Source organism: Lissotriton vulgaris, chromosome 3_1 (genome assembly GCF_964263255.1).
Source record: "Lissotriton vulgaris chromosome 3_1, aLisVul1.2, whole genome shotgun sequence".
In the NCBI taxonomy this organism is placed as follows: domain Eukaryota; kingdom Metazoa; phylum Chordata; class Amphibia; order Caudata; family Salamandridae; genus Lissotriton; species Lissotriton vulgaris.
This window is the reverse complement of record NC_141689.1, coordinates 880,692,878-880,713,504: the sequence shown is the minus strand read 5'-3', so window position 1 is coordinate 880,713,504 and position 20,627 is coordinate 880,692,878. Positions and strand designations below refer to the sequence as shown.

At 48.3% G+C, this 20,627-nt stretch overlaps 1 protein-coding gene across 1 annotated transcript in view; it reads left to right on the top strand.

The window, feature by feature from the left end:
• Positions 1 to 20,627, top strand: part of RCL1 (RNA terminal phosphate cyclase like 1) — a 282,516-nt gene that overhangs the window by 83,826 nt on the left and 178,063 nt on the right. The window contains exon 4 of the mRNA XM_086961201.1: positions 1,226 to 1,300. Within this exon, the coding sequence (XP_086817327.1) occupies positions 1,226 to 1,300 (75 nt within the window). The remainder of the gene's footprint in view (positions 1 to 1,225; positions 1,301 to 20,627) is intronic.

The window sequence follows — 20,627 nt, the reverse complement described above, 5'->3', positions numbered from 1 at the left end:
GCTGGTAGGGGATATTGCATGCAGAAATGGCCCTAAAGATGAGCGCTTATCAAAAGCCGGAAAGAAAGTCTTTTCTCAGTTTGTTCGGTTTCACGGGACAGCGCAGTGGATGCCCTAGTAATGAAACGATCCAGAGTACCCACGAAGGAGCCACCAATATTAGACTGTCTACCCTTCAGTTCCTTGCTAGACGCCATGGGAAAGTCTTGAGAAGGAGCGTTTATCTGGATAGTAGCCAATAAGGTTGCCAAATTCAGGAGGAGCCTTATGATATTTACGGGCACTAACCTTAATTGTGCAGGTGAAAGAGGGTGGCCCGTCCTCTAACGGGCTAAAACAGGCCCGCCCGGCGCACGTCCGCGCGGAGGAAATCTGGACTTCCTCTAGTACTTCCGGTGTAGATTAGAGGCAGGGTGGTCTCCTGACGGCCCCCGCAGCTCCCTGGACCTTCGAGTCCCGATGGTGCTCCAAATAGCAGGCAGTGGCAGGCAACAAACACGGGCGCAGCGCCTCCCGCAAAGCGGGAGGCCCAAGCTGTTTAAAAAGTGCCCCAGTGTGGATAGGAGGCGTGGCGGTCTCCTGACTGCCCCCGCAGCTCCCTGGACCTTCGAGTTCTGATGGTGCTCCGAATAGCAGGCAGTGGCAGGCAACAAACACGGGCGCAGCGTCTCCCCAATTCCAAATAAAGGAGTACCATTCTTGGGAGGTAAGAGTGGCCACAGCCACAAAAATGTTACCCTGTTTTATTACACTGGTCGGCCAGTGAAAAAGTAAACTTTCACCTTCACTGTGCATATGAATAATTAAATTAGAAATTCTAAACTTAAACCATATTCGATCGTTGGTCTGTGTAGCTGGATAACTTGACAAAACCATGACTTTGACAAAATAATATTTGATTTACAAAGTGTTTTGAGCACTACCGGTGAGCCTAAAGTAATGTAACCAACTTTATTTGCTCTGGAGATACCGATTGGAAAAAAAATCCTAGACTGTAAAATGGAACTGCACGAGTTCTATTAGGTGATATACTACCTTTTTTTGTTTTTTACAAAATTACTGTAAGAGGGTTAACCTTTTTCCGATGTTTTACATTTTATAAAATTTCTAAGGGAATATTCTATTATGCTTCATGTTTTTATAAAATACATTGACCACCCTATTGCAGATTAACTCAACTAGCCGATTTAGAACAGTGGCTGATGCTTGTCTGTCTTCTCCTCAGGTCGATCTCCTCAAAGCAACAGCACTGCCTTTAATGAAGCGATTTGGGATAGATGGTGAACATTTTGAAATAAAGGTAATAATCCATTACAAGTTCTCCAGTATATAAATTAATTTTTCCCACCAAATCAGATATTTTGAGAGTGCTTGTGACTTCTTTACACAATTGAGTAGAAATGCATCTTGTTTGTCACTCATAGTCGTGAATTCATTGGTGGGGGCGGGGGTGAGGCAGGTGGAACCAGAAGATTGTCATCAAAATATATTTTTTAGTGTTTGAAGAGATGCTGTTTTTAGAGTTAAGAGTTGGAGGAGGATGACATTTTTCAAGTCTCTGCCAATAGATCTTTATTTATTTTGATAGGTTGGATTCGGAGTGTGTTTTGCTGTGAGGTGGTTTTTTTCTTTTTTGAACAACCTGTTTTGGACTGGTGGATAATTGAACACTTTCAGATTCAAACTAGATGGTTTAAGGTTTCAAAGATTAACTACTACATTTGTGTTTTGGAGCTGGAGGAAGCTTGGCTCTGTATATATTAACCTCTTAGGTGCTGCGCCTATTCAAACGGCACCACGACCTCAGGAGTGCTGCTGTCGGCCGTTGGACGTTCGAACCTCACCTGCGCAATGGAATGTTCAGCACTGGAGCTGGACTTTCCATAGCTGCTAAGAGGCTATACCAAAGTAAGCTATAGTGTTCATAGAGTACTAACAGCTCTCTGTGTGGTAGTGTAGGTGAGCAGTTAGGCTTACCAAGAGGGTGTGTTAAGCATTTATTGTATTCACTCAGTCAAGACTGATGGCACACACTCGGAACCTGAATCCAGACCAATTGAGTAAGTATAAAAATGGTATACTTATGTTATTTTTAGAACCAAGCAGGGCTTGGCACAGGATAGTAAAATATACTCTCGGTTGCAAGACTTCACAAGGAACACAGTTGTTGATGAATTTGCAACAGTTAAAGGTTGGTATGGTTCAAAAAGCAGTTTACATTTCACAATGATTACTTTTAGAATACTTTACTTATGGATTACTTTGATTACTGTGGTGTTATGCCTAGATACCACACAGAGGGATCTCAAAATACAAGGTAAGTAAGTCTTTTCTTGGTTTAAGTTGTAATGATTTTTTCCTCCACACAAAACAATTCAACACTTAGAACTCCTACCATGGGTTCCTAAGGGAGAAAAATGGGTATCTGTTTCACAGGGAAGTAAACGTTTCACGAGTGGAAGTTTTGGGGGTTAGGACCGAGGTTCCCCAAGGTCTAGGTAGGCACTCAAGTTGTACCACCAGCTGCACTGGGGCTGCCGGGTGCAGAGTGCAGGGGCCCAATGTTAACTTATGGGGCTAGGGGGCCTTTGGTTAGGGGCTGCTTATGAGCACAGACCCTCTGGTGTGAGAGAAATGTCCTGGGGTTAAGGTCAGTACTTCAGGGGCCAACAATTGGCATAGAAGCTGCAGCAACGGCGGCACAGGAGCTGCACCACCAGCAGCACTGGTGCGGCCGGGTGCAGGGTGAGGTGCCAAGAAGAAGTCGGCACCCCGTGATTCTCAATGGAGACTTTTGGTTTGGCAAAGTTCCCGCAGACTTGGTCGGGGAGACTTCCTGAAGTTGACCACCGGCTGGAGAGGTAAGGAAGTTGGGTTCTTGGTTGATGTCTGGACACAGTCTGTTCGGCCACCCAAGACTGTGGGGTGTCTTGTGCAGGGGTGTCTTTTGACGTCTGGTTTCTTTACCAGCTCTGGTTGCGGTCGGGGGGGCCCCTTCAGGTTGAGGCTGCAGGTGTTGTCTTGAAACTTGTGGGAGGTCAGGATAGATGTCGTGGTGTTGGGCCACTCAAACTCAGGCCATAGGCGTTGGGTGCAGAGTGGTGCAGAATCGTTTAGTTGCCGGAATCCTGATTCTGGTCTTGGAGTCTTTGGTGAGCAAATCTGGTATTCACAGAGACAGTCTGTAAGGTGAGTGCAGGGCTCCGGTGAGTAGGGGGGCTGCTGGACATGCTGGTTTCTTTGCAGTAGGCAGGTTGGAGTCGGGACAGGTCGGTAAGGCTGGGGCCAAAGCAGTAGATTTTCTTGTCTTCCTGGGACAGCACAGCTCTTTGGTTCTTTTTCTTTCTTCCCCGAATCTGAAATACTAAATTTAGGGGGGTTTAAAGGGGTGTATATATTTGGACCAATGGGTCCCTGCTTTGAGGTGGGTACACCTCTAATATGCCACCCTCCAGTGAGAGTGAGCATGAGCCTCTTCCCAATTGTCTGGTTCTCTTGAAGATGGAGGGGACTGAGGTGTGCTTCACCTCTCCTCCCCCCACCCGAGGTGTTGAGTTGGCAAAGGTGGGCATACCTCTCTTCCTAGCTGTTTTTCCTGACTATTCTCAGGTGGACAAGTTCAGCCTAATTTGGACTTTCTGGTGTGTTTTAACTTTGATTAGTTTACTGTTAGCACACACTTTATTGTACCTTCGGCTTTCACTCTCCGGTCTGCTGTGGCTCTGCCAATTGAGCGGAGGGAGTTACCTGCTCTGCCTCACTACATGGTTGACATTTAGGTCGGCATTTTGGGGAGGTTAGAGGGCACGCACTCTGCTTTTTACTCTGAGCCATCTATTTAGGACCATTGTGGACTCATGCAATGGGCATGCCAAAGGCCTGCCCCTCTGTGCCTGAACATCGGTAGGAATCCTGCTCCTCTCCCTGGAGAGGCCACCACCACGCTAAGATGTTACTACTGTTCTACCGAACTTTATCATCTCAGCTAAATCTAGGTATTCTGCCCATTAGTCTTTCTCTGCTACGGCTCCTCTGTATTGGCGGGAAGCAGTGCCAGCAGACGATAAATAAAATAATAGTTATTGTCATTTTATTTAGGCTGTCTGTGCCCCGTAGTAAGTATGGGGCAGGGCAGGGCATGTCAGGGAGGAGTAGTGTGCACTTATAAGTTACCCTGTGTGTTTGGCTGGCTGTCCTAAGCCGGCCAAACGCACATACCCACTTATGGTTTTCCAACCTGGCTGTGTTACATAGAGCTGTGTTGGAGAAAAAGCACAGGCTCCAATGCGCTGTCTGAGCGCCAAACTAGGCCACTCTGATCAATCCTGGCACTGCTCTCATGTGAGAGTAGCTTCTGGATTGGGTGGGGATCCTGTGCCTTGAGGGCCCATCCCCTTCCAGCTAACGAGCGAGGCAGGCGAGAGCGGAGTGGAGCAGCAGGTAAGTCCTTTTTAATTTTTTTTTTAATTTAGATTTTATTTCTCCACCTTCCTTTTCAACCCGCTGCTGTCTCCACCCACGACCACCCTACCACTTTATGACTAGTCTTTCTGCTGCTCTAGTCACTTTCTTTTCAATTTTGAAGGATCTGCATCCTGTTGTAGCTGCAGGTTTTCTTTCTCTTCTAACTGCCTATGGCTTGACAAAGCAGAGGTCATTTATCTTCTTTGGCGGTTTCCCCTTTTGCTAGCAACAAGTCTTCAACCATCAAGAAGAGTCCTTGGCTGGAAGTCCCTAATCCGACCCCCAGGTCTGCACCCAGGGCTGTTTCTTACTCCTAAAGGCCTGTACTGCACTGTAGGAATTATAGGACCTTTGACCTTCCCTTTTTTCCAGACCAATGTTTTTTCACAGAGACTTGATTAAGCTGCGCTACCGTGTATTACTTTAGCCTTCCCGGCGAACTATCAACTTAAACTTGAGAGTCCAGGCCATGACTCTGAGACTCTTGTGACCCCTTGATTTATCTTGTACTGCAAAATGCTATTTGTCTTACTGTGTTCCAGCTCTAGAATTTGGAATTGATAATGCTCCTGCTTGTGTAATATAAAGGTGAATTTGTCTATACTGTTTAATAAAGTTTTTTTTTTTTAAAAAGAGTCCAGACCAGGATGAGGTGTTGCTATTGCTGGCAGTGGCACAGTAAAAATAGAAGTTGAGACTGCTAGCTGAGCGAGTGGAATTGGGTTTTCAGAATTGACCTCTGAACTACGGATTTCTGGGCAGGTACCCATAATTTACCGTCCGCATGGAGGCAAGAATTATTTGCCATCTGCTAGCAGAGGGCATCGCACCTCACTCATTTGAATCTAACAACTTTCTACTCATGGGGGATTCTAACTTCCATGCTGAAAATGTCCCAGATACTGAGCTGGCCCACCTTTTGGCCAACGTGGACATGCTAGGCCTCTGACTGTTGTGGGTCCTAAAGTGGAGGTTGGGATACGCACTCCTGAAGTGATCTTGGTGTAATTGATAAGTTCTTTAAAGGTGGGTGGTGCCCGTGAGGTTAAACCCCCTGTACTTGGGTTAAATGAAGATCTGTGATGCACTGTTTTCTCAAGAAAAGTGTCTCCCCAGAGCACTCGAAATCAAAAGTTCAATAAAAGTTCAGGAGTTACAACATCAAAAAAATCATACTAAAACATTGGCCGTTACTGGCCCTGGAAGAAGATTTCAAGGGAATTTTTTCCTTGAATCCTAGATTCGCATATGAAAGGACGAGAAACCTAAAAGAATTACTGAAACCTAAAGCCACAGAACTTCCGTCCTCATACAAAGGCATGTTGGCCTGCCACAACTGCGGAAATTGTAATTCCATTATCAAAGGGAATGAAATCAACCACCCATCCAGTGGAAGAAAAATCAAACTAAAAGTCAATGGCACTTGTGATAGCACCAACTTTGTGTATATGCTGAAATGTCCATGTGGACTCCCATACGTGGGCAAAACATCCAGAAAAATAAAAACCAGATTGACAGAACACCGCAGTAACATTCGCCTGAAATTCAATAAATCTACCGTGGCAGTACACTTCAATGATCACCATCACAATCCAAGCCAACTGAAGTTCTGTATTTTAGAAATGGTTCCATTACTTCCAGGAAGAGATAATGATCAATACCTTTTAAGACGCGAACTTTACTGGATCAATAGACTGTCATCGACAGCTCCAAGAGGACTCAATGAACGCTTAGAATTTAGTTGTTATCTGTAGTCCAATGCTTTGATATGATTCAAATATTCGATGAAAGACTAATTCTTCTGTTATTGAATATATGCTATTGGTGTGTATGCTCCAGGATTTGATTCAGAATAAGTGCACACATTATTATCTTCTAAATTCCATTTTTGTTTTCTGTATTAAGTTTTCATTCCAACCCTACTGAGATACGAATACATCGTAAAAACTTTTAACGGTACCACAGACCACACAACACATTCTTTCACTAGCTATATTATAGCCCGTATTACCATTTAAGAATGGCAAACACTACGTTTCCGATTGTTTTGACACGTGACCACGTGTCAACCTATAGCATCGTCCGTTACTAACAAACACATTTTGACGAATCAGCGTCGCCCTTACATTTAATGAGCCTCGCGACCCTGTTTAATATTCAGAACGCGGAAAAACATTCGATCGTTTACACTTTAACCGGATTCCCATGAGGACTCGGCTAGATCACTTCATTTGGTAAGCATCTTTTTACGGTAACGAACGGAAATTAATTTTGACAGACGATTTCTGTCTCGTGTTACCAGATAGACCCGCCACCTGACGTTCGTTTATTTATTTCGTTTGTTGCAGACATTTTCTTACACCAGTGCGGCAACCCATTCGCCTAATCAGGTTTGAATACCATGATTTCACGAGCACTTTCTTAGCGTCGTCACCTTAGACACTCCCAATTTCCCTGCACTTTTCGAGCAACTGCCCAACGAGCACATCCATTTTCTCATCATTAGCATCCTCTTTTTTTTAATCAGGCTATACCTCCAACACTGATTTCCTTCCCCCGTTGCATGTGTAGAAGAGTTGAATATTGTTTGACCTTGCATAACCTAACATAAACAAACGCTTAGAAATTTGCTTTTTGAAACTGTACTTTATTATCATTACAGAATTGCACAGGGCCCCCGAAGAAGGGCCAGCCCGAAATGCACTGGGGCAATGAGTTGAATATGTATATATCATGAGAAGAATCATGAAATGATTTACAAGTAAAGAAAATCTTTGAAACTGACTTACACGCTTTTGAACTTTTTATTGAACTTTTATTGAACTTTTGATTTCGAGTGCTCTGGGGAGACACTTTTCTTGAGAGAACAGTGCATCACAGATGTTGTGGGTCCTACCCACTCAGCAGGTCACTCCTTATTTCTGATATTTTCGTATTCCCCAGAGCTAGTTTGTGAACCCCATCACCTCTTCTTTGGTCGAGTCACTATTTGATTAATTTCCTGATCCCAAAGGCAAATGAGTCTTCAATATCCATAAGAGGTACTAAGCAGTCTGTTAGCAAATTAATGAGGAGACACATTTCCATTGTCTAAGGCTCACCTTCCTTCTGAGCCTCTTAGTAGCCCTAACTTGAATGTTGCTCTAACTTTCATAGTTCTTTTGTCCAGGCTTTAGATCACATCACCTCTTAAACAGGCCCCTGCCACTTTGAGTAGAAGCAATGCCCCATGGTTTTCGACTGAGCTAATAACCTGGAGAAATAAGTGGCTGGTAAGGTGATGGTGAAGGCCCAAATCCTCTAGACAAAGAAGAACTTAAACTGATGCTCAAAAGTTACCTTAACATTAAAAAGGCCCGGAGAAAATTCATAACTAATAAAATTGAGCTAACCGGCAACTCCACTAAAGTACTTTTGTAAAAAGCTTGATGATTTGATTAAACCCCGTTCCTGCTCTCAACCCATCCCAGCATTGTGACTCTTTAGCCAACTCGTTTGAGGAAAAAATGATATTTATGCAAACTTTCCTGCAATCCGGAGTCCGTCTGATGTTTCTCTGGATTTCAGCCTACCTTCTCTAAAGCTATGTTTTATCTGGAGAGCTTTGTATACTGTCCTTATACTGTAGCAGATTGAGAGGTGAAGAGAGAAGTTGACTAAAGAGAACCTCGAAGAATTCGACGTTTCTACGGAGAATGCTCATACAGGGGGCACCCTGGACACGGTGATGGGACAAAATTCAGTTAAAATTCTGCGCTAACTGCCACCACAAGTACATGCAAATGGACCAACACCCGGTTTGCAATCTTTGCCTGCTGCTCGACCATCGAAGCGAGGACTGCAACGCCTGTGCAGTGTTCACCCCGAAGAGTGAGGGAGAGGCAAAGAAGGGCAAACTACAACATGCAGGAGCAGGGGACACCTCCAACGCTCTGAGATTTGGGACTCTCCAGCGGAGAGGAAGACCACATTACCGAAGGACACCATAGTCGAGGTCAAAGAAAACGTCAAAGGAGGTAAGAGTCGTCAAACCCCAAACACTCCACTGATACTTGCAGAAGTGAGTCAAAGTACTCAAAAGGAGCAGGGCCGTCGAAGCACTCTACGTTGACAACTGCATCCAGGGACAAAGCAGCCCGTCGGTTCCTCTGGAAAGGACTCCCAGACGGCGAAATCCCAAGACAAGGGAAAGGCGCCGAAGACTGGGGAAAGGCGCTGAAGAGCAGCCACGAAAAAGAGCTCTCAATGTTGAAAAATGAAGGCCCGAAAGCAGTTTCGACTTCGGCGTAAACTACCGCGAAGAGAAAAGCCGAAATACTTGAAGCCGAACACGTGTCTGAGATGGATAAAGAAGAAAAGGCTCGAGGCCAAAATGGTAAGCATCTTGCAACGCAAGAGACTGCGATGAAAAGATGACATTTTACTGCATTCCGTTGAAAGCCACGGCCGAAGCCGAAAGGTGCGTCAGGATTTTCAACCGTCGACCACACCTGAACTTAAAGAGGAAGAGCTGTACTACGGCGACGCCGAAGGTGAGGAAGACTAGCAAACTTACCTGGGCTCAACATCCTCAGAGGCTCAGGGCTTGCAGTGGCAAGATCTCGATGCCGAATCCCTGGAAGAGGGTGTAGAGTCCTATCCATAGAGGCCTTCGCCGCCGGACGACATAGGGATCTACAATCAAGTCATCGAAAAAGCTGCAGACACATATGGAGTGCAGCTAGAGGAAGAAAAACCCCAGTCTTGCTTCCTCTTGGAGACCTTGTTGGCATCTCAGGCTAGAAGTCCATCCCTGCCCATGCTCCCCAAGTGTTCTGGATCAGGGGGAAGAAGCAGGGGCGGCCTTAGGCATGTGCAAGCTGTGCACCTGCACAGGGCCACCAAACCCCAGGGGCCACCACACCAATATATATCCTTAATATAATAATCTTCTGAGGATGGATACATATTTGCGTGGCGGCCCCTGGCAAGAATTTGGCAGCCTCCGGCTCTGTTCCACTTCCAAACACACTGACCCGCCCTCTTCACTGGCCTCCGCGCTCCGCTCCGCCCGGACCCCCTCTTCCGGGGCCCCCTTATCTACGCTCTCTGCCCAGGGCCACCATGAGCCTAGTGCCACCCCTGGAAGAAGGCATTCAGAGAGCCTGCTATGTGTAGAGCAGTAACTCCACGATCAGAAAAGAAATACATTCTTCCAAGGACCCCCATGTACATTAGGGGATCAGTCCCAGCGACTCGATCATCACTTCCACGGCTAGGAAGAGAGCAAATATACCCACTAACTCTGGCCCACCACCAGACGGGAGAGCAAGAGGATGGACCTAATGGGTAGGAAGGTGGAAAGAAGTGCGGCGATACAATGGCGCATTGCCAATTCCAATGCGCTCATCAACAGGCACGCATACCAGCACTGTGAAGAAGTGGGTGAACTCCTAAAGTGCATACCAGAGCAATACCAGAGAAGGGCTTGCCGCCTGGTAGAAGGGGGAAAAACATGGCAAAAACATGGCAAATACATGTCTGAAGTCTGTCCTGGATACAGCAGAGACATCAGGCAGGCAGATGATGTTGGGGATCACAGAAAGGAAGCATGTCTGGCTAAGGATATCTGGCTTCAAGAATGAAGTTCAGTACAACATCCTCAACACACCCTTCAATTGGGAACAACTGTTCAGTGCACCAGTTGACCCAACTGAAAAAGGAATACATAACTGCTAGGTCCATGGGGGCTCTGCAGTTCAGAGGTATGAGAAGTGGGACACCATCAAGGAGGCCAACAGATTGGGGAAACCACCAACCTGTGGCACCACACCAAACCTTCCAACAAGGTTATCAAGGAGATAACCAGGGACGACAGCAGCAAAACTGGCAGTACCAGCCCTGAGGACAATCCTTTCGAGGGCGCGGCCAAGGAAGGGGTAACAGGCAGAGGGGGAGTCAGCTGCCCTCAGCCAAGTGACTCATCAGCAGGACCAACGCATACAGAGCCAAGATCTCGGATGGGAGGGGTGCGGAAAGAGTCAACACAAAGACTAAGAAGGAATCAAGATCTACAACAGTTCCTCCAACACACAACACCAGTAGGAGGCAGAATAAAACACTTCCTCCAGGAGTGGAGGGAAATAACATCAGACCAATGGATACTAAACCTCATACAATATGGTTACTGTATAGACCTGGAAAAGCCACCTCCTTACAAAGCCAAGAGGTAAAGTACTCTCAGCAAAGGAGCATACACATTTGCTGCAGGAAGCAAAAGAACTGCTAAAGAAAAGAGCCATAGAAATAGTACCACACAAACAACTGAACAAGGGGGTATACTCCATCTACTTCTTCATAACAAAGGTAGTAGGAACCTTGCGTCCAATTCTAGACCTGAGATTCTTAAACTGGTTCATAAAAACTCAAAGGCTCAAGATGACAACACTCCAAGAGGTTATAACACAGCTACAAGAAGGAGATTCCATGGTCACCATAGACTTAAAGGACGCTTACTTGCACATCCACATCAATAGCAAACTCAAACACCTCCTCAGGTTTATGATAAACAAAACTCACTACCAGTTCACAGTGCTGGCATTCGGACTCAAATCTGCACCAAGGGTTTTCACAAAATGTCTGGCAGCTTTAGCAGCACACTTAAGGAGGCAGGGAATGCATGTATACCTGTACCTAGACGACTGGCTGGTAAAAGCAAACTCCTACAAGTGCAAGGGGCACAGGGGTGTAGTGTTACAGACACTAGCCCAACTGGGGTTTTCAATCCATTGGGATAAATAATCAATAGAACCGGAACAGGTTAAAGTATTCTTAGAGGCGGAGATCAACACCGTACAGAGCAAGGTGGTCCCAAGTGCAAAGAACTTTGGGAATATGCAAGGAGACACATCTTTACCTCAAGGGGCAAGCTCGGACAGTGAGGACAGTGAGCAAACTGATGGGAATGATTGCATCATGCATACATTTGGCCCCAAATATCTGCCTACACATGAGACCATTCCAAGAATGGATCTAGCAGCAATGGTAACAAGCGACCGAGTTGGGCGGATCTAGTGGTTCACGCAGGCAGTACAGCAAGAAATAGAGTGGTGGAACAAAAAGAACATAGCACAAGTGAGACCATTCACACAACCAACTCCAACAGTAACCATTACAATAGACTCCTCCCAGATGGGGTGGGGCGCACACACAAACAACCTCAAAGTAAGGGGTTTGTGGTCACATCAGATGCAATAAAGCACACCAACTACCTAGAACTCAAAACAGTGTTCCTAGCCTTAAAAGCCTTTCAGAAACTGCTATACGGGCACAGGGTACTGATACAAATAGACAATACTACAACCATGTTCTACATCCACAAGCAATGAGGGACACAGTCAGCGACACTATCTCTGCTAGCAGAGGAAATGTGGAGATGGGCAATCCCAAGACAAATAGACCTGTTGGCGATACATCTACCAGGGAAGGACAATGTGGAAGCAGACAGGTTCAGCAGACAGACGTCTGCATCCCACGAATGGTAAATCAACCAACATGAAATCCAGAAGACTTTCCACAATGGGGGACTCGGCAAATAGACCTATTTGCAAAACACCAGAATGCCAAAACTTTGCATCCAGGGTACAGTGCAAACAGTCCCTAGGGAATGCGCTATGGATAAGCTGGTCAGGGACATTTGCCTACGCTTTTCCACCAATACCACTGCTACACAGGGTACTAAACAAATGCAGTTTCAGCAACATGACGCTAATACTGATAGCACCTCAGTGGGCCAGACAGACCTGGTTCTCGCAGATCATGGAGATGGCACAAATGCCCGCACACAGGTTACCTGCCAGAAAGGACCTGTTAACAATGCAAAATGGAAGAGTACTGCACCCAGAGACAGAGCCTCAGCCTAGCATCATGGCTCCTAAGCACCTAGAGTTTGTACACCTCAAACTACCGGCAAATACAATGGCGGTACTCAGAGAGGCAAGGAGACCTACCACAAGAAAGTGATACTTAGCAAAATGGAAAAAATTCTCCGAATGGTGCATTAGGGAGAAACTACAAAGCAAGATTACAAGGGAATCAACTCTACTAAAATACTTTACGCATCTACTACAGAATAAACTAAGCTACACATCCCTAGGGGGCCACTTGGCGGCAATAGTGGCTTACACAAGAGGAGAAACAGGGAAAAGTTTCTTCACCTCCCAAGTGGTAAAAAGATTCCTAGAAGGAGCAAAAAGAATGGCACCTCCAAACAGAGTGCCAGCACCAGCAAGGAACCTCAATGTAGTGCTAACGCAATTAATGACGGCACCATTTGAGCCTATTCACAAAGCTACGCTGCATATGCTCACGCTAAAGACAGCCTTCTTAGTAGATAGATAGATCTTAGTAGATATCACATCGCTACAGAGTGAGTGAATTACAAGTGCTAACACTTCAAGAACCCTAGCTACAATGACACAGTGATACGATTGAACGGACCCACATTTCATGCCAAAGGTGGTGTCCCGGTTCCACATCAATCAGACAATTGAAATACCAAGTTTTTTCCCCAAAACTTCCACAAGCACAGAAAGGGCGTTGCACACACTGGTTGCCAGGAGGGCAGTTATGCACTATATAGAAAGGACAAAAGAGTGCAGAAAAACAAAGCAATTCTTTATATCTTTTGCCAGAAGTTTTTATCAGAAATACAATTACACAGTGGATTGCACAAACCATACAACTCTGCCACAAATAAGCGGGTCAACCATTACAAGGAGCAGCTCATGCTCACTCAACCAGGAAAAAAGGAGCTACAATTGCGTTTCTAGCCAACACACCAATTCAAGACATTTGCCAAGCTGCAACATGGTCTTCAGTGTACACGTTCACTAAGCACTACTGTGTGGATATCCAAATGAACAAAGAAGTGCAAGTGGGACAGAAGGTCTTTCAACACATTTTCAGTAACCAGAGCTCAACTTCCACCCAACCGCTACAATAAGGACAAACCGCTACGAAGTCTATGCACAGCATAGTGAATCCAGAAAGATTCACGCTGCAAAACGTATAGTTATTTTCTTCATTTTCAATCCCTTTCCTCCAGTCTCATCTTTCTGGCGGAGGAAAATGGATTGCCTAGTGAATCCACAAAGTCTTCAAGCTGCAAAACTACACCAACAGGTAACTATACGGTTCGAGGCATGTGGGCTGCTGAATTCATATCTGTGCATAGATCGCCGCCTAGTGTTGGGTCCGGATGATTGCACATTGTTGTCCTGGAAGAGTCTTCGAAGTATCACGAGATAGGTGGCTCCTCCCCTGGACTACAGTGCGCATGGGCATCGCCTCCATCCCCAGATTGTTTTTTCCGCCATTGGGTTCGGATGTGTTTCGGTTCCCTCTGTGGGAATCAATAGTTGTTCGATTTTTTTCTATTCGAGACCAAAAGGTCTTTAGGCTGAGCGTCGGTATAGTTTCGTTCGGGTTTCTTGTCTGACTCTCAGCTCCGAACTCTTGCTACCCTTCCGCGTGCTCTCGGCGCGGACGGGCCTACACTACACTTCTGCTATGGAGCGGACTCCGTTCAAGAGGTGTCCGGTGTGTAACTCCAAATATCCACACCTCGACGTGCACCCCGTGTGCAACAAATGCTTGTCACCGAACCATGACGAAGACAGCTGCATGGCGTGTTCGAAATTCCGGTGCAAGAAAACTCTCAAGATTCGTCGGGCCGCTAGACTCCAGGCCCAGTTATCGGCTACCCCGGCGCCCCCACCAGACAACATATTCGAGGAATCTGTTGGAGACGACGACGAAGTGCAAGTTTCAGACTCTAGTCCCGCGTCCGAAGGGGACGCCTACGACGCGGGTGATGAGGACTTTGACGAAGTCGTCGACGAGGTAGGGGACGACGATCGGGCTATTGCCACCGTGAGGGATAGCTCGGAGGAGGAGCATCCCCAACCGGACTCTGGGGTCATTCCCCTTCATGCGGCCCAGGTCGAGGGATCGCCTTCGGGCCTTACCCAAAACCTTGTTTTAAGTCCAGCAGGGGCGCCTCCGGGCCCGGTCACGGACATTTCTAAGGCGACACTCACGTCCAAGAAAACGAAAGTGAAGCCATCGGGTCACGCTTCCTTGGTTTCAAAACCGAAAGTGAAAGTTGCGGTGGTGCAGAAGGTTCTGGAGGTGTCAACTTCCAAACAAGTCAAAATGGCTGACTTGAAGAGCCACGCCAAGATGGCCGACCCGCAGTCATCGGGGTCGACGCCGAAGGCGAAGGTGACTGACGCGGCTGCGTCGGCGCCGAAAACGGTCGGGGTCGATGACCCGAAGACGGCTCCGAAGAAGCGTCAGGGCGGCGCCGCACCCCAGGCTCAGCCGGCGCCGGCCCTTGGAGACGAGGCGCATGAGGTCTCGGCCCCGAAGAAGGTGCCCTTCATCGAACCGACTCCCGACTCGGGGAGATCGCTCGAGCCGGTCAAGCCCTCTCCGGCCTTCACGAAGAAGGTGGAGGAATCCTTGCAGCGGATGCGGAAGGGCGATGTGGTTCCCGATTCGGACGCGGCGCCTAAGCACACGCCAAAGCCTGCCAAGGCGCAAACGCCTATACGCTTTACGCTACCGCCAAAGTCGACGCCGAAGGCTTTCGCGCCGAAACATGGCGGGCCCTCAAAGGAAGTCTTGACACCGAAAGCGGCCTTGGTGGTGTCGAAGCTTCGGCTCCAGCCGCTTGCTGACGAGGAACGTCGAGAGGTCGTCATCGACGCCAATACTGGAAAACTGTCTCTCCTCAAGAGGAAAATCACCACGGAGCCGGTGTTGGAACATTTTCGGATCCCTCTCAAGAATAAGAGGGACTCTGCGGGGACTTCGGCCCCGATAGAGCCTATGTCTCCACAAGCCCTACCACACTCGCCAACGCATTCCACAGCAGGTGATGCTGATGATGAGGATGTAGAGTACAACTACCCGGGGTACTCGGATCCGGACGAGGAGCACGAACCTTGGTCGGCCGGAGCCGACCCAGAGGACCCGCAGTCGGGCCAGGACACGCAACTTTTTGCGGCCAAGACATCACCGACGGAGGACTCGGCTGCCTTCAACGCTCTGATCGAGCGAGCTGCGGCTAACCACGATGTCGAGCTCCACTCAGACCCTGTGGATGTGGACTTTTTATTTGACACTTTCTCAGTTGCTGAAAAGTCAGTCAAAACACTGCCGATGCTTAAGGGGGTGCTAAAACACGCAACGGAAGTCTTCAAGGAGCCCACCCGGGCGCGTGTCATCAACCCCCGCATTGACAAAAAATATAAGGCAGCGCCCTCGGATCCAACATACATCAAGGGACACTTGCCACTGGACTCGTTGGTTGTATCCAACGCTCGGAAGAGGGCGAACTCGCAGACCACTGGTGATGCTCCTCCCCCAGACAAAGAGTCCAAAATCTTCGAGGCCTCAGGGAAGCGAATCGCTGCACAGGCAGCTAATATCTGGAGAATCTCAAACACACAGGCCCTACTTGCACGCTATGATAGGGCTCATTATGACACCTTAGAATCACTACTGCAACACTTGCCTGACCAGTACAAGGAGGCAGGAGAAATGCTGATTCAGGAAGGAAAGCTCATCACAAACGCATCCATAAAATGTGCGTTGGATGTGGCCGATACGGCCTCCAGGGCAATCAACACCAGTGTGTTGCTTAGACGGCATGCTTGGCTTAGAATTTCGGGGTTCAAGCCCGATATTCAGACGACAATACTGAACCAAACAGTTAATCCTGACCACCTGTTTGGCCCTGAGGTGGATGCGACGCTGGAAAAAATGAAAAAAGATACAGACACTGCCAAGTCTATGGGGGCCCTCCAGTCTCAGCAGTTTCGGAGTGGTTCCTTTCGCCGCTCCAATTCCAGAGGCACCTCAAGGGGTCAGGCATCGCAGTCCACTCAGTATTACAAAAGTAACACCCAAACCTCCTACAACAACAAGGGTAGAGGTGGCTACAGAGGCAATAACGTCAAGGGCAGGGGACGTGGAAACAACAGCTCCAGGTCCACCACCGCCAACAAGCAGTGACGTCTTGTCACTGCCCTCCGACCATACAACACCGGTCGGGGGGAGACTCCAGCAGTTCCTGCCCGCGTGGAAATCCATCACCACGGACAGGTGGGTCAAGTCTCTTATCCAGTACGGTTACTGTCTGGAACTTACTTCCATTCCACCAAACATACCCCCAAGGAGCCGTCCTATGTCCGGCGAGCACTTGACCTTGTTGCAGCAGGAAGTTCTAGTCATGCTGCAAAAAGGGGCAATAGAGCTCGTTCCATTGCAGGAAAGGGGAACAGGGGTTTACTCCCTGTATTTTCTAATCCCCAAAAAGGACGGATCCCTCAGGCCCATCCTGGACCTCAGGCCCCTCAACTGGTACATTCTCTCGGAGCACTTCCATATGCTCAAGTTACAGCAAGTACTCCCTCTGCTTCAGCAGGGGGACTTCCTGGCTACGCTGGATCTAAAAGATGCATATTTTCCTATCCCCCTGCATTCTTCCCACAGGAAGTATCTCAGATTCACGATTCAAGACCAGCATTACCAGTTCAGGGTTCTGCCGTTCGGGGTCACCACGGCGCCAAGGGTATTTACAAAGTGCCTAGCGACTGTGGCGGCACACCTCCGTCGCCAGAACGTCCACGTTTACCCCTACCTGGACGACTGGCTCATTCAAGCAAAGACAGAACAGTGCGTCGACCATGTGTCACGCACCATTCATCTCCTGCACGATCTGGGATTCTCTCTGAACTATCCAAAGTCCCATCTCCAGCCCGCCCACGTGCGACAGTATCTGGGCGCGACAATCAACACTCTGGCAGCCACTGCGCAGCCAAATTCAGTGAGAATCGCCAGTATCCAGGCGCTGATCCAACGATTCAGACCCCAACACTCGCTTCCAGCGAAGGTGTTCATGCAGTTGATAGGCATGATGGCCTCCTGCATCTCCATTGTCCCGCACGCGAGACTACATATGCGTCCGCTTCAGGAGTGCCTTGCACGTCAGTGGACTCAGGCTCATGGGCAACTGACAGACCTAGTGTTGGTGAGCGGTCGGGCATACAACTCTCTGCATTGGTGGAATCCACAAAACCTTTGCAAGGGCCGACCATTCCAGGAGCCTGTGCCACAGATTATCCTGACAACGGACGCCTCTCTCCAGGGATGGGGAGCGCATGTACTCCAGTACACAGTGCAGGGACTATGGACACTACAGCAAAGGAAGATGCACATCAATGTGTTGGAACTGATGGCAGTCTTCATGGCCTTAAAGGCGTTCAAAGTACATCTGTGCAACAAGGTCGTGTTGATCCGGACGGACAACATGACGGCCATGTACTACATTCAGAAGCAGGGAGGCACACACTCTCCACAGCTGTCTCATCTGGCTCAGAGCATGTGGAAGTGGGCCATTCAGAGGAACATCTTCCTCATGGCAGAGCATCTCCCGGGCAAGGACAATCAGATGGCGGATCTGCTCAGCAGGCACAGCCATCAAATGCACGAGTGGGAGATACATCCATCAGTACTCCAACCGTACTTCCAAAAGTGGGGTCATCCAGAGATAGACCTGTTCGCCACAAAGGAGAACGCAAAATACCAAAGCTTCGCCGCCAGGTTCCCACACCCGCAATCACAGGGCAATGCGATGTGGATGAACTGGTCAGGCAGATTTGCGTACGCTTTTCCCCCAGCACCGCTGATACCGCTGGTGGCACGCAAGCTCAGGCAGCACTCGATGACTCTCATCCTGGTTGCTCCGACGTGGGCTCGCCAACCATGGTACACCACGTTTCTGGAACTCTCCGTGGTACCGCATCAAAGGCTTCATCTCACTCCCAGCCTTCTGACGCAGAGCCATGGCGACATTCAGCACCCAGACCCGCAACAGCTCAACCTGGCGATCTGGCTCCTGAAGTCCTAGAGTTTGGCTACCTCAATCTTCCTCCCGATTGCATGGACATCATTCGTGAGGCAAGGAAGCCCACTACTAGAGCTTGTTATGCGGCTAAATGGAAGAGGTTTGTCATCTACTGTGTTAACCACAATATTGACCCGCTGGATACTTCCATTCAAAACATCATTTGTTATCTGTTCCACCAGTATCAATGCAATTTGGCGTACTCTTCCATCCGCATTCACCTGTCTGCTATGGCAGCATACCTCCAGAATAGGCAACACCTGTCGCTCTTTAAGGTCCCTGCTATCAAGGCTTTTTTGGAAGGACTCAAGAGAGTCATTCCACCAAGGACACCACCAGCTCCAGAATGGAACCTCAATGTGGTTCTTACAAGACTGCTGGGTCCTCCCTTCGAGCCACTGCACTCTTGTGAGCTTCAGTTTCTAACTTGGAAGGTTGCGTTCTTAGTAGCAATCACATCGCTACGGAGGGTTAGCGAGCTGCAGGCGCTCACCATCCAAGAACCTTTCTTCCAGGTACACGCTAACAGGGTTGTGCTACGCACTAACCCTAAATTCTTACCCAAGGTTGTATCTCAATTCCATATAAACCAGACAATTGAGTTGCCGGTGTTTTTCCAGAACCCAGAGACGCTGGCGGAGCGGATGCTCCACACCCTTGACGTTAAGAGAGCCTTGATGTACTATGTAGACAGGACAAAAGATTTTCGCAAAACCAAGCAGCTTTTCGTTGCTTTTGCCACACACCACAAGGGAAACGCTATCTCCAAAGCTGGGATCGCTAGGTGGATCGTGCAATGCATTCAAATCTGCTACGCTAAAGCTAAGCGCACTCTCACTATCCCACCAAGGGCCCACTCCACCAGGAAGTTAGGGGCCTCTATGGCTTTCCTAGGTAACATTCCCTTAGAAGATATCTGTAGAGCAGCCACATGGTCTACCACACATACTTTCACCAAACACTACTGCGTAGACGTGCACTCCAAACAGCAGGCAGCTGTTGGTCAGGCTGTTCTCAAAACACTTTTTCAGACTGCTGCAGCTGGCACGGGCGGCCGCCGCTAATGGAGGGACTGCTATGTATTCTATGCACAGATATGAATTCAGCAGCCCACATGCCTCGAACTGCAAATGCTACTTACCAGTATGCATCTGTTCTTGGCATGTAGGGCTGCTGACATTCATATCGCCCACCCTCCTCCCCGGCGCCTGTGGCAGCTGCAGTGTTCATTCATATGTATATATATGCTCATAGCATGGTCATCACTCACATACTTCACTCCATCTCTGCCAATGGCTAAAAACAATCTGGGGATGGAGGCGATGCCCATGCGCACTGTAGTCCAGGGGAGGAGCCACCTATCTCGTGATACTTCGAAGACTCTTCCAGGACAACAATGTGCAATCATCCGGACCCAACACTAGGCTGCGATCTATGCACAGATATGAATGTCAGCAGCCCTACATGCCAAGAACAGATGCATACTGGTAAGTAGCATTTGCATTATGCATTCATGTCCTTGAGGTTTATCACTGGGCAGTATCCCGTGTTGCTGATGAAACTCTTGGGGTGTAATTATGATAGAGCAATCACTCTCTTCTACAGAAGATTGGGCCTCCTGATCCTCGGAATCTGCTTTTGAGAAAGTATGCCCAATCCGTTTCAGCTGCTGCTTCGTCAACCGTAAAATTCTCAAGTGAAAACCCTCAATTGCCTGTTGTACCCAAACATCTTTGGTCCGCTCTCCTCCTCTGTGTGCAATCAAACATATCTATCTATCCTCACCGCCCGTCATACAGTGTTGTCATCAATTATGTCTTTTCAGATGTTGCAGTGGTGTTACCAATGATGTCAGAGTGAAGGAATATGGGAAGTAATCAGCAGTGCATGGCGAGGGCACGAGTTGGCTACTTCAGATAACTAGAAGTACCCCCCCACTCCCCCCCCCCCCCCCCTTACCCCCCACCCCCCAGTGCATGTCAGGAAGGGATTGAGCACAGGTTCTGGCCGGCGAACAGGCCCTACATCCAACACCCTCTGAATGGGCACCTTAACAATCCATCCCAACTGTGACTTAGCAATATTCGGAGACTCTGGCATTGGAGGGAGACGTCCGCTTTGACTTCCTGACTCACCCCACCCCAAGCAGGTTGAGCAGCTAAGTCAAGGGGATGGGGGTGGGGCTGTCACTCCTCGCAGCCCGGCTGCA